This window comes from Gossypium arboreum, chromosome 5 (assembly GCF_025698485.1).
Source record: "Gossypium arboreum isolate Shixiya-1 chromosome 5, ASM2569848v2, whole genome shotgun sequence".
Taxonomy (NCBI): Eukaryota; Viridiplantae; Streptophyta; class Magnoliopsida; order Malvales; family Malvaceae; genus Gossypium; species Gossypium arboreum.
Window position 1 is genome coordinate 30268193 of NC_069074.1, and position 12473 is coordinate 30280665.

The following is a 12473-nucleotide window of genomic DNA, read 5'->3' on the forward strand; positions in this document are numbered from 1 at the left end:
TGGTGATCGGTGGTGCACCAACGTCACCCAGAAGCTGTCAAAGGCCCTGCTCAAGGAGAACAGGTAAATCGTTCCATTTTCCCACTTTTTTTTAAAAAAAAAAACTCTTAGTGACACCCCTGGATCCCCCTTTCAACTTCGATTTCAACGTAGTGAACAGAGGTCCAGGTCTGATTCACCAGATAAGACTCTTCTTTGTTTTGAAATGCAAATAATACAAACAATGGCAGGCTAATAAATGAAAATAACAGGAAAAAAAAATTAAAAGACTAAGGTAAATCACTTTTTCGGAAATTGTTTTTTTTTTTGAATATGCGTATAGTGTATGAGTGTATGCATACAGTGTGTGTGTCAAAATACATGGAGCACCAGTGAGGCTTTTTATAGCCTGAATTCAAGATACTGGGTAATCTCATCTCAAGATACCAAACATAACATTAATATCAAGTTTTGAACAATATTATTAATAGTAAGCGGTACTCTTGTTGTAACAATCAAACATTGACAATAAATTATATCAAACAATGAATCAATCTTTGAATTAATTTATTTCTCACATAAAGTATCTTATAATTGTCACATATTTATCACCACAGATGTCACTGAAATTCTGTCAAATATTAACTTATCTTTAGGTTAATTAATAAATGCATGAATCGTAAAAATATATAATCATTTTGATATTTTAAATAAATTAATTTACGCAAAAAATGTCTCTTTGGTGACATTTTGTTTCAATTAACCTATTTAAAATATTAGACATCTTTAATTAAATCTCAAAGCCAAAAATTGAATTTATTTGTTTCAGAATATTTTAGATCTAAATCAAAATAAATTGAATAAAGGTAAAACTTATCTCAAGATATCAGACACTCTATTAATGTCATCTTTGGACAAAATATTAACTTGTAAGTGATATCTTGGTGTAGGAATCAGACACTCACATGCAAAATTAAAATATTGTCATATATTTATAACTAAATAATTGTCACATGTTTATTATCACATTTGTACATGTAATTTTGTTAAATATTACCAAAATATATTAACATACTAAATAGATTTATGTTATAGAAAAGTATAACAATGATTTGAAAGAGAAGGAAAAGGACAAAAGTTCTTATAGTTACAACGCTATAAATATAGTCACATTTTCGGGACAATGAATTGAAAGAAAAGGAAAAGGACAAAAGTTTAGAGTTACAACGCTATAAATATAATTATCAGCTCCTTGACTTGATTATTTTATGCTATAAACCTGTGTATAAATATGTGTGTATGGAACCCTGCATGAAGCACAAAACAAGCAAATAAAAAATCAGACTCAGTATATAGCTGAAATTTGTATAAACCAACTACAAATGGCTTCTATTGTTACCACTACTATCACAAATGGTGCTGACCAGAATCTAGTATTGCGTTTGTCGAACGACGGAAATCCCCCGCCAACGATCAAGAATACACAAACAGCAACTTTTCCGCTGGCTGTGCCAGCCAACTATGTGAACGGAGCTCTTGTGTATGAAGTCGGTAATAGCCTCAAGTGGATCCTTTTTTGGACCACTGATAATCAGGTAAATACCAATCTCAGTTTCTAATTAATTATTTCCCATGGTATAGCATCAGACTGACCACTTTTTTCAGATGATAATTATATTAAAACTTAACATTTTAAAAAATATATATATATTATAGCATATATGATAATCCATTCATTTATCAATTGTAGGTCTCTACTAAGATGTTCAAAATTAGTGACTCCATTGACTGGAAACAAGTTGCAAACAATCTTAAATCCGGCCAAATGAGCGAAGATATGATTACATATGCCAAGTATGAATACACCGCATGGGCAAATATTGGACCAAATTCTTACGGTCAAGCAGTAACCGCCAGTATCAACGCCCGTCCCGTGTCTAAATAATCTAGCTTTGCTTCGATTAATTGCTATCTATCGTATCTAGGCAATCTATGTGTGGTGGTGAGGCTGTCGAAACAAAATGAAATAGTTTGCACTACTACTATTTTCTTTTATATTATGTAATACTATATTTAAATAAATTTGACAGCCAGCAATAAAAGATTGCCATGTGTGCTTAGTTTGTTTCCTTTTTTGTTGGTGATAAAATCATTATTTCTATGATTGATAAAAGAAAAAGCATATTAAAAATATATGCATCTTCTCTTAATCTATTTTATATATGTCATAGCTCTAAAACAAAACAACTTTGTCACTTTGATAAGTCAAATTTAAAAATAAAAAGAGTTTACCTCTCCAAACATCATGACAAGAAATGGATTCTACTCTATTTACTCTTTTTTTTCTTCGCCCAATCTCCTCTCAAATTATACACAACTCTTCATTCTATTTAATTTAATCTAATTTAATTTATTCTGATCGAGCCATTAATAATTAAAGAATTTGACCGGTGGTGGCAATGGAGTCCATCAATTTGAAAGTTTTGCTGACAACTGAGTCTTGAAGTCAAACCTGTTCCCTTGTTAGAGGGGGAAAATAAACAAAAGGCAATCTAGAAGTACCTTGTAATGAGATCTCATGCTCACAAAGTCCACATCCGATATTGACTCTAGCTTGACACCCATAGGTGTTGAGATCTTTGCGATATAAATTACTTGTGGAATCTATGCCTCTAGCTGGTAGGAGACTTACCAACTGAGTACACACCATCTCTAGGTGCCAAACTAGTTTCACACACATAGTTGCTTATACACCATGGGGCATGCCGACTATGTTCAAAAGAATTCGACACATTAGTTTTATAATGATAAAAGCAATTTATAGGCACAATTAAAATCAACTTAAATCAATTTCACGAATAAATATTACGAAGGCATGCATTTAAATTAATTGGGCAATAAAAAATTAGTGATTGCAAACAGAAATATCTAAGCATTCGATACTTAGAAGCAAGGAATCCTCGACGATTTTTGCTTTCCACAATTCGCTTAACTCTTTCGCTTCAAGAGAAAATGAAACGATTTCATTAAAAATAATTCCAAGTTATCATTTGCACGGTGATTAGTCTAGTTTTAATCTTTAAAAAAAATTTAATGTAACCTAATTAACAATAACCAATTTCTATCCTTAATCCAAATTTATCTAATTAATAACCATATGCTACAAATAATCGTCAACCTAACAACTCATCTTTAAATCAAAACTAACAAGTTAATAATTCAAATTAAATTAATCCTAAATTAAAGAATTCAAATCTAAATAAAGTCACTTCCGTTTAGTACTTACTCTAACTAATTAAGCCTAACCACGAGTAATTTCAAATTTACTCAAACAATGCATCAACTAATAAATTAATCTTGCTAGTGAAAATTAAAAGGAGTAAGGCACGTCCTAAGGCAAACAATGAGCGACCAATTTTTGTTCGATAACTCCAACAATTTTGTTGGCTGATTGACAGCCAAACAAAGGCCAAACCCCAGCGGCAACATAAAGGCGAACGAACGGCATCTGAATTAGAGGAGTAAAACGGCAGCAAGCTGGTTGACGAAGAGGAGCAAAGTAACAGGCAGCAATTTGACGGTAGAACTGAACGAGAAAACGGTAACAGATCTTGAAGGGGATGGGGATACTTTGAACAAACTTGCGGTAACAATTACTTGGAGCAAAGCAGCAGCTAAATGGAGCACAGCAGCAATAGCAAATAGATGGCAAAGATTTGAAGAATTTTGGTTGCTAATACTTGAGACTATCAGTGCAACAGATTGGCAATGAAAAGTTATCCAATTTGGTTGCCACAAGGAGATTACAACAATTTGCAATAGCACCTAATCGGAGCAACAAAGCTTCTATGAAGAACATGTAGTAGCGGCAATGCTTTGGCAGTCAAGGCAATCGGTGCAAGGCGAGTTGGTTCAACGATTGGAGAAGCAAATCGGTGACCCTTGGACAACATGGCAAATCGAATTTGGCAGTAGCAAGTTGAGGGAATCGTGGCGGCTAATTTCGTAATTGAATCCAAGGCCAATTTGGTTGCGGTAGCTATGGACGTAATTTCCACTTCTAATTATCGATAAAATCAAATTAACTTTAATAATAAAAATAAACTGTAATTATTCTTATCATATCCCTAATACAACTTTAATTTGAACTAAATAATAATAATAACAACACCAGCAACACAGAGTGACTTTACATTGTAATTTGAAACAAAGGAAACAGATTAACTACAAGAGTAGTTACACATAAATTCTTTTTCTCAGCAATAAAACATATTTTATTAGAAAATAGAAGCCACAAATCTTTCAGAAATACTTCGTTTACACCTCTAAGAAGAAAGCGCCTACAATTAGAATAAAAACACATCTAGGACAGAACGAAAACACCGAAACTGTCGACATAAAACACCAGCCAACACAGTGTAGAGGCAACATCAGCCAACACAATCCACGTCTTCTCACCAAAATGAACTCACCCAAACAGACAGCTCTCTTAAAATCACCCCAACATAAGCATTTAAAATGATTATTCAAGATGCAATAAGATGAGGTTGACCTTCGGGTCGTTTTTCCTTTCAAAAAAAAAAAAAAATGAAACAAATTCGATAACAGAAAATGGCACCACACGTTCAAATTGAACCTTCCACCAAGGCTCTTTCACAAGCCTACTCTTCATGGATTAACTCCAAAGCCTTCAATGATAATTATATACCAATCTTTCACATCACAATACTTGCACCGGAATGTTTTTCTTTTTTCTTTTTTAACTACTCCCGGTTATTTTGGCTTGTTTCTTACTTTTTTTTCGACGCACCAATTCATCCGCCTCACCGTAGAACTTCCATTTAAGGTGATTATTCTCTTTCTTTTCTTTTTGATTCCATGCGTGCATTCTCCTTCTGTTCAGAGTTATCCTTCCCTAACTCAATCGAAACTTTCATGGAGTTATTCACCATAACAAATTCTTCTATTAATTTAAAATTCTTGGATTTAACCATTGACAGAGCGTCATTCATCAAATCTCCAAAAGTATCTCCAAGCTGTACACCACTGTTAGCCCCACTCGTCCCATTTAGGACACCAACCACTTTTCATACCTATTCTCATGAGCATTCCCATCATGCAATAAACCATCTCCCATGTCACAGTTTCCTCTTTTCTAATCTCTTACATAGTTGGTCATTGTTATGCATGCTACTGTTTTCGGCTCTACACTTGGAGTCGATATAAGTTTTATTCCATAATGCCATCATTCTAATTCAGCCCATCCACTTCCTGCAACTGTTGATCAGCCGACTTTTGATTAGCAGATTCATTTAGTGTCTTGTCGCCCATTCTAGCTATCACAACTTCGTTTTCTTTCTTGTTCTTTGTGGAACTACCATCCTTGCATTTTCTTCAAGAATTTAACAAAAACTGCATTTCATTATAAGAACTCACACAAAACATTTCTAAACCCCAACTTGTCCACGGTATGCATGATACAAAATTTAGCAAGAGGCTCACATAATCCCACTAACACCATTGATTCACATGATTAAACGCACTTAATAAGTTTTAAATCTAATCGTCTATAGTGTTCTAGTTCAATTCTAACTAGGTCTCAACTAAACCCCAACATGACTAGCTAAGTCATCAAGCATTGAATACAGAAATAAATCTATCAAAACTACAATCTTAACGAGTTCGCCCAAGACATCTAGGGTGGCCAAATACTTAGCAGAAGAGTCCACAAAACCCTAGAGTTCGCCAAAACTTCGAGTTCTCGAAATGGCAAATCCCAAAGAGTTCGTCACTAAGCCAAAACAAATACTTTACTTACTCAATTCTACCCTTGACTCTACCAACTAATACGCCAAACAGTATCTTGATATTGAGCCTCCACCGAACAGGCTGTTACAAAGAGACTTTTGATAGTGAAGTGTGGAGGCAATATCTTGATGTACGGGATGGTTTTGGCTCTTTGCTACAATGATTTTCTGAGTCTTTATCTCTAATTATTGAGTCTGTTGTTTCTATTAAGCTTGGTGTCTTGTTTTCTACTTTAAGGTCATTTTAATGTTTGTTTTCTGAGTTCTGAGATATATTCGAGAGTTCTCTTGTTGGGTGTTGGGGTGCATTCGAGTATGATTGTTGTGTTTTTGGAGTCCTTTTTATCTTTGAGCCTCTTTTCTTCCAGTTGCCAGGATTTTTCTCTTTTTGATACAACATTTTAAGGCTGAGCAAAAGAATAAAAAATTATATGAGTTGATTTATGTTTCTTTAAAATTAAATTATTTGTTTTCGGTGTATTGAACTTTTTTTTTTTAAGTTATAACAGTAACAATGCATTCAACCATTATAAGCAATAAATAACTCAATAACTGATAAATTAACTAAGAACCTAGACATTTTACATATGGTGGGACACGAACTTGAGACCTCAACTTTGCCATTTTCATTGAGCCAATGCCTCGTTAAAGTTTTCATCGCATTGAATCTAAAGGAAAAACAAACAAACAAGTGTTTGATAATTATAAGGATTTAAATATACTTATCCTTTCATAATAAAGCTTTCGATAAATTCATAAATTTATTTTATTGACTTGGCTCAAGTTAAATAAGTGTCACAGTCAATGCATAACCTCCTCACAAGTATATAAACCTATATTTAAGAAAAAAATAATTCAAAAATTTTAGCGTAAAAAAAATTATAGTTGAGTAATCAAAATAGAAGCACTCTCACATTTGGGTGAGCATTCATTTAATTTCCACCATAATCTAATATTATAGAAGTTAGATTTTTCTCGAGCAAAGTTGGAGAAACTTCACTAATTCATTATGAACGAAAAGGTACGAATGTTACGAATTTACCAGACCTTTGTGCAAGTTAGGCTACCAACATGGTTATGTAGACTCAACTCTGTTAGAATTTATAAAATAAATCTACAATATAACTTAATAAATTAGGATCTGTCATGTCAAATCATTAAGAATAAATCAAGAACAAAATTAGATGCGGAAGCGTACCTGAATCCATGGAATCCTTGAAACTTTCTGGAACTTGGGGATTTGATCTTCCAAATTAGTACACAAGAAATTCAGAGAATATCTGCTCTCTCTTTCCTAATGATGGGATATCAGAAAAGATATATTGTGTATAATTTGGGGACCATAACCCTAATATTTATAACCTTAGCATATTAGTTCTAATCAAATTCTAATTAGCCCATCATTAATTAGAATTTGATTAGAAGAGTATCTACACATATTTGACCCATACTTTATTTAATAATTAAAAGCCCAATAAAATTCTAACCAAATTAGATCACTTTTAATTTGGGCTAACCTATCATGATTGTAAATAATAACATGTAATTATCCTTATTATATATGTGATGTCCAAATTTTCCAACAATCTCCCACTTGGACCACATATATATACTAATTACTTTATAATTACATATCATTATATAACCTTATGAGCTCAAAATTTTACTATCATATCCAAAAGGTATTCCAAACAATCTCGTCCATTAATTATGTTAACATAGAACCAAGGCGACTTTCGTCACATATAAAATCCATCCATGATCACGTATATTAACACAAACAAATGACATAGATCAAGTATGGATATGTAGCATGGAAGTTACATGCAATATGATTTAAACATTTATATTTCCAACTGGTCCTCCTTAGTGAGATAAAACCTTACCAAAATTAGAGTGTGAATAAACCAAATAAACTTTATTTCTGCAGAAAATAAACTTATTATCTTCAAACTGAAATAATTGAAATAACATAAAAGCATTTAAAAATACAAACTCCCACTAAAACCAAATATCCTTTAAATGACATTACACCATATGAGCAGTATGCTTTTATAAAACCTTAGGTGTAGTTCCTTAGTAAGCGGATCCACAATCATGGAGTTTGTCCTAATATGCTTTATAAGTACCTAACCACTCTGAAATTTTACTTTAACAACTAGGAATTTAAAGTTTATGTGTTTTGACTTTAATGTGCTCCTGTTGCTATTGGAATAAAAGACTGCAATTTGTTTTCATAATTTGCACCTTAGTGATAAAATCTTGTATCCATATTCCACCAAAATCAGAGTTTATATACCTAATGATCTCTAACTAATTAGATCTCTGATATGTGAGTCCGTAATCATTTGTTCTCTAAAATACCTTATAACCCTTTTGGATGCTATCCAATAGTCCAAACCAGGGTTGCTTAAAATATCTGCCTAACACCCCAATAATATACACAATATTCCAATGTATACAAACCTGAATGTACATTAGATTTTCCATTGCTAAAATGAAAAAAATCTTATGCATTTTTGTAATCTTAAAATCATTCTTAGGGCATTGATTGAGGCTATACTTATAATTGACAAGCAATATGTTATTAACATATAAAACCAAATATAGAACCTTACTCCCACTAAACTTATGGTATATACAATTATCAAAAAAATTCATCTTTAAATCGAATGAGATAATCATTTTGTAAATTTTGTAATATTATTGACGAGAAGTCTACTTAAGCCCATAGATGAAGTTCTTTAACCTGCAAATCATTACCTTTGCATCATCAGACACAATTTTTTTTTAATTGCACCATATAAATGTATGATCAATGATACCATTGAGAAACCATTAACTTATATTCATCTGATGTAGCTTAATGTTAAAATATTCCACTAAAGCTATTATAACCCTTTCCCTAGTAGACATTTTTAATAACATTCATTCTTAAGGTTGTTGAGTTTGTTCTTCTAGAACAATTACCTCATCTTGAATAGGTAGTTGTTTAACATTGTCTTATTGAGGTTCTAGATTCACTTCTTAATCAATGATAGGTATGGGAACCTAAACATCATCAAAAGTGATAGTAGGAATTGAGTTAAAATTCAATTCCTCCTTAAAAACAATGTCTCTAACCTTATTTCTCCCTCCAAACTTAACATCCTAAAAGAATGTTGCAATTCTCGTCTCAAAAATATTCCTAATTGTGGGATCATAAAATTCATAGCCCTTAGATCGCTCAGTATTTCCTTGACCTTTATACTTTATAGACAACAAAGAAGTTAGAAATGATGTCATTTTAACTTTATCGTTTTTAGCAAAACGTTTCTCAATTTCGTCAAGGAAACCTTGGCCTGAGTAATCTTTTCAGATTCTATGCCCCTAAAGGCTTCTAAAATGTTGTGCTTCATGATCGTTAGACTCATGCAATTTGAACCGATCCCACCTCTCAAAATCCCTTTTAACATAAGGGGTGTTTTCCGCAGTGAGAGGTGCAGGTTTTTCTTCCCTTAGTGCAAGGTCTATGTCCATACAGCCAAGCACTATAAGTAAGTGCCTTTTCCATTCATTGAAATTAGTCCCATTAAGCATGGGTATAGAATTTATATTAGCAGATATTGTGGCAGTAGTATATGAATTAGCTGAATATAGAACAAAAAATAAAATAAAAAGCCCACATCAATATTCATAAGTAAACAAAAAATTCAGGATAATGGCTAATCCCATCTCAAGATACTAAACACAACATTAATATCAAGTCTTTGGACAATAATATTAACAGTAAGCGGTACTCTTGTTGTAGCAAGCAAACATTGACAATAAACTATGTCAAACAATGAATTAATCTTTGGACTAACTTATTGCTCACATAAAGTACCTTATAATTGTCACACATTTATCACCACATATGTCGTTGTAATTCTGCCAAATATTAACTTACCTTTGGGTCAATTAATAAATGCATGAATCACAAAAACATATAATCATCTTAATATTTCAAATAAACTAATCTACACAAAAGAGGTCACTTTGGCGGCATTTTGTTTCAACTAATTTATTTAAAATATTAGACATCCTTAATTAAAAGCCAAAATCTAAATTTATTTGTTTCAAAATATTTACCTTAATTTCATCTTTCAATCAAATTGAAAGATAATAATATATATTTATATATATATTTATCCCAAAACAACATAGAGTGATGTTGGCAAATATAATTATAATAACTGAATAAATCAAAATAATCTCACATAAGACTTTAAATTTAAACTAAAATAATTTGAATAAAGGAAAACCTCATATCAAGATATCAGACACTCTATTAATATTTCATCTTTGGACAAAATATTAACTTGTAAGTGATATCTTGGTGGAGTAATCAAACATTGACAATAAGAACATGTGGAATAATAAATCTTCCTTTGGGCCAATTTATTACTCACATGTAAAACCAAATCACCATAGTAGTACATGTAATATTATTAAACTTCATTTGGGCCAATCAATATTAACATAAGTTACATGCACACAAACTTTTATATTTTAAAACAAAATAATTTATAAAAAATCACTTTGATGACTTTTTGCTTCAATTAAGTTATTTTAATATATATATAAACATAACAATATTCAAATTTAAATTTCCGCAATAGTCAAATGTCAAAACTATTTTTTATTGCTTTATAGACTCTGAAATAATCCAAAATAAGGTTCTCTTAATAATGTAATAAAAACCGAAAACCTTAATTTTTTTTGATTATTTCTCTTTTTTTTTTCCAAAATCATATATATCAAAACCGAATAGAAATAATATAGTGGTTCAAAGCCAAATAATTAACAAGCACATGTATTCATAATTTTGGCATGGATAAAAACACCAAAGCAATTCACGCTTATACATGTATTCATAATCAAATAGAAAAACTTACCCTGAATTTACCATGTAAATCCAAAGTTGTATTTATGATTAAAAAGATATTCACATAAATACTTAAAAAATATTTTCAAGTCAATAAATCACAAAAACAAAATCATAATAGTTGGCACATCCCACAATTCATACAATAAACCATATCAATCATAATTTAACCAAATGTTTGGAACCATAAGATGCCAAAACCTAAGATTATATAACCAAATTTAAAACCGAATATTTAAATATGTATATAGTTGACATAAATTTGTACCAAAGCACCCATAAAATTGAATATATAACCGAACAAAAAAATTAACTTCAATGATATCCATCAAGACTTAATTTCACCAATTAAACTATAAAAGATATCTTATTGAATAATGGTTATAAACACCTCTTCACACAAACTATAGTCATGCATTAATCCTCAAAATCATTGATATGCATATAATACATATACACACACAAATATAAAATAATAATTGGCTTGCCTTATATATTTTATGTAAACTCAAATTTATATTCATGAGTAAAGACATTATTATAAAACTTCTTTATATGAACAAATACTAAAAAAATCATAACCACAAAATATAAGAAGAATCCCAAATTATATAAAAGTCTTCATAGCCACCATATTTAAAAAAATAATCCCAAATATTTTAATTTTAGTCGATTCCATAAAGACTAAAACTTACATAAAATAATTATAAAAGAAACCAAAAGTAATCAATCGATATATGAATTGAATTCAGTGGTGAATATATAAAGATAAAGGATAATGATTCCATATACATTCAACTACAAACAGAAAATTTAAAACAAATAGTGCAAAAAATATATCTTACCAACATTCATCTATTCAATTATCAAGTGAATTAACTTTCAAAACCAATTATACAACCCAATTGGAATTCTTCAATGGCAAAAAGTTGTAAGTTAATTTTAATTTAATAATGAATTTAACCAAAATTTATAAAATAATTGTGTAAAAAGAAGAGAAAGAAATCTCACAAATCAATTTTTATCAATTGATTATAAATAAATAAATAAACCTTCATCTTTCGAATAGCATATGCAAATATTAAACTAGATTATATTTATAAAACCTTAAAACTTTATTTAAAGAATCAAAACCCAAAATTTATCAAGAATCTCAAAGATTCAACATAATATATAATTAAAATATCAAATCCATAAAACTAAAAAAGAAAAACGAATCAATCCAAAATTAATAAAGAATCAATTCATTCTCAATGATTCAACATGACAACGCTCGGATGCCACTTGTTAGAATTTATAAAATAAATCTACAATATAACTTAATAAACCAGAATCTGTCATGTCAAATCATTAAGAATAAATCAAGAACAAAACTAGATGCGGAAGCATACCTGAATCCATGGAATCCTTGAAACTTTCTGGAACTTGGGGATTTGATCTTCCAAATTACTACACAAGAAATTCAGAGAATATCTGCTCTCTCTTTCCTAATGATGGGATATTAGAAAAGATATATTGTGTATAATTTGGGGACCATAACCCTAATATTTATAACCTTAGCATATTAGTTCTAATCAAATTCTAATTAGCCCATCATTAATTAGAACTTGATTAGAAGAGTATCTACACATATTTGGCCCATACTTTATTTAATAATTAAAAGCCCAATAAAATTCTAACCAAATTAGATCACTTTTAATTTGGGCTAACCTATCATGATAGTAAATAATAACATGTAATTATCCTTATTATATATGTGATGTCCAAATTTTCCAACAAAC

At 30.7% G+C, this 12473-nt stretch overlaps 1 protein-coding gene across 1 annotated transcript; it reads left to right on the top strand.

Annotated features, from left to right (window-relative positions):
* The first annotated feature begins 1101 nt into the window (after nt 1-1101).
* LOC128292587 (uncharacterized) lies at nt 1102-2099 on the top strand. Its single transcript, XM_053027431.1, has 2 exons — nt 1102-1574; nt 1730-2099. Exons 1-2 carry the CDS (start codon nt 1362-1364, stop codon nt 1922-1924), a joined length of 408 nt encoding a protein of 135 aa, XP_052883391.1. The 5' UTR covers nt 1102-1361; the 3' UTR covers nt 1925-2099.
* Nucleotides 2100-12473: the final 10374 nt, after the last annotated feature.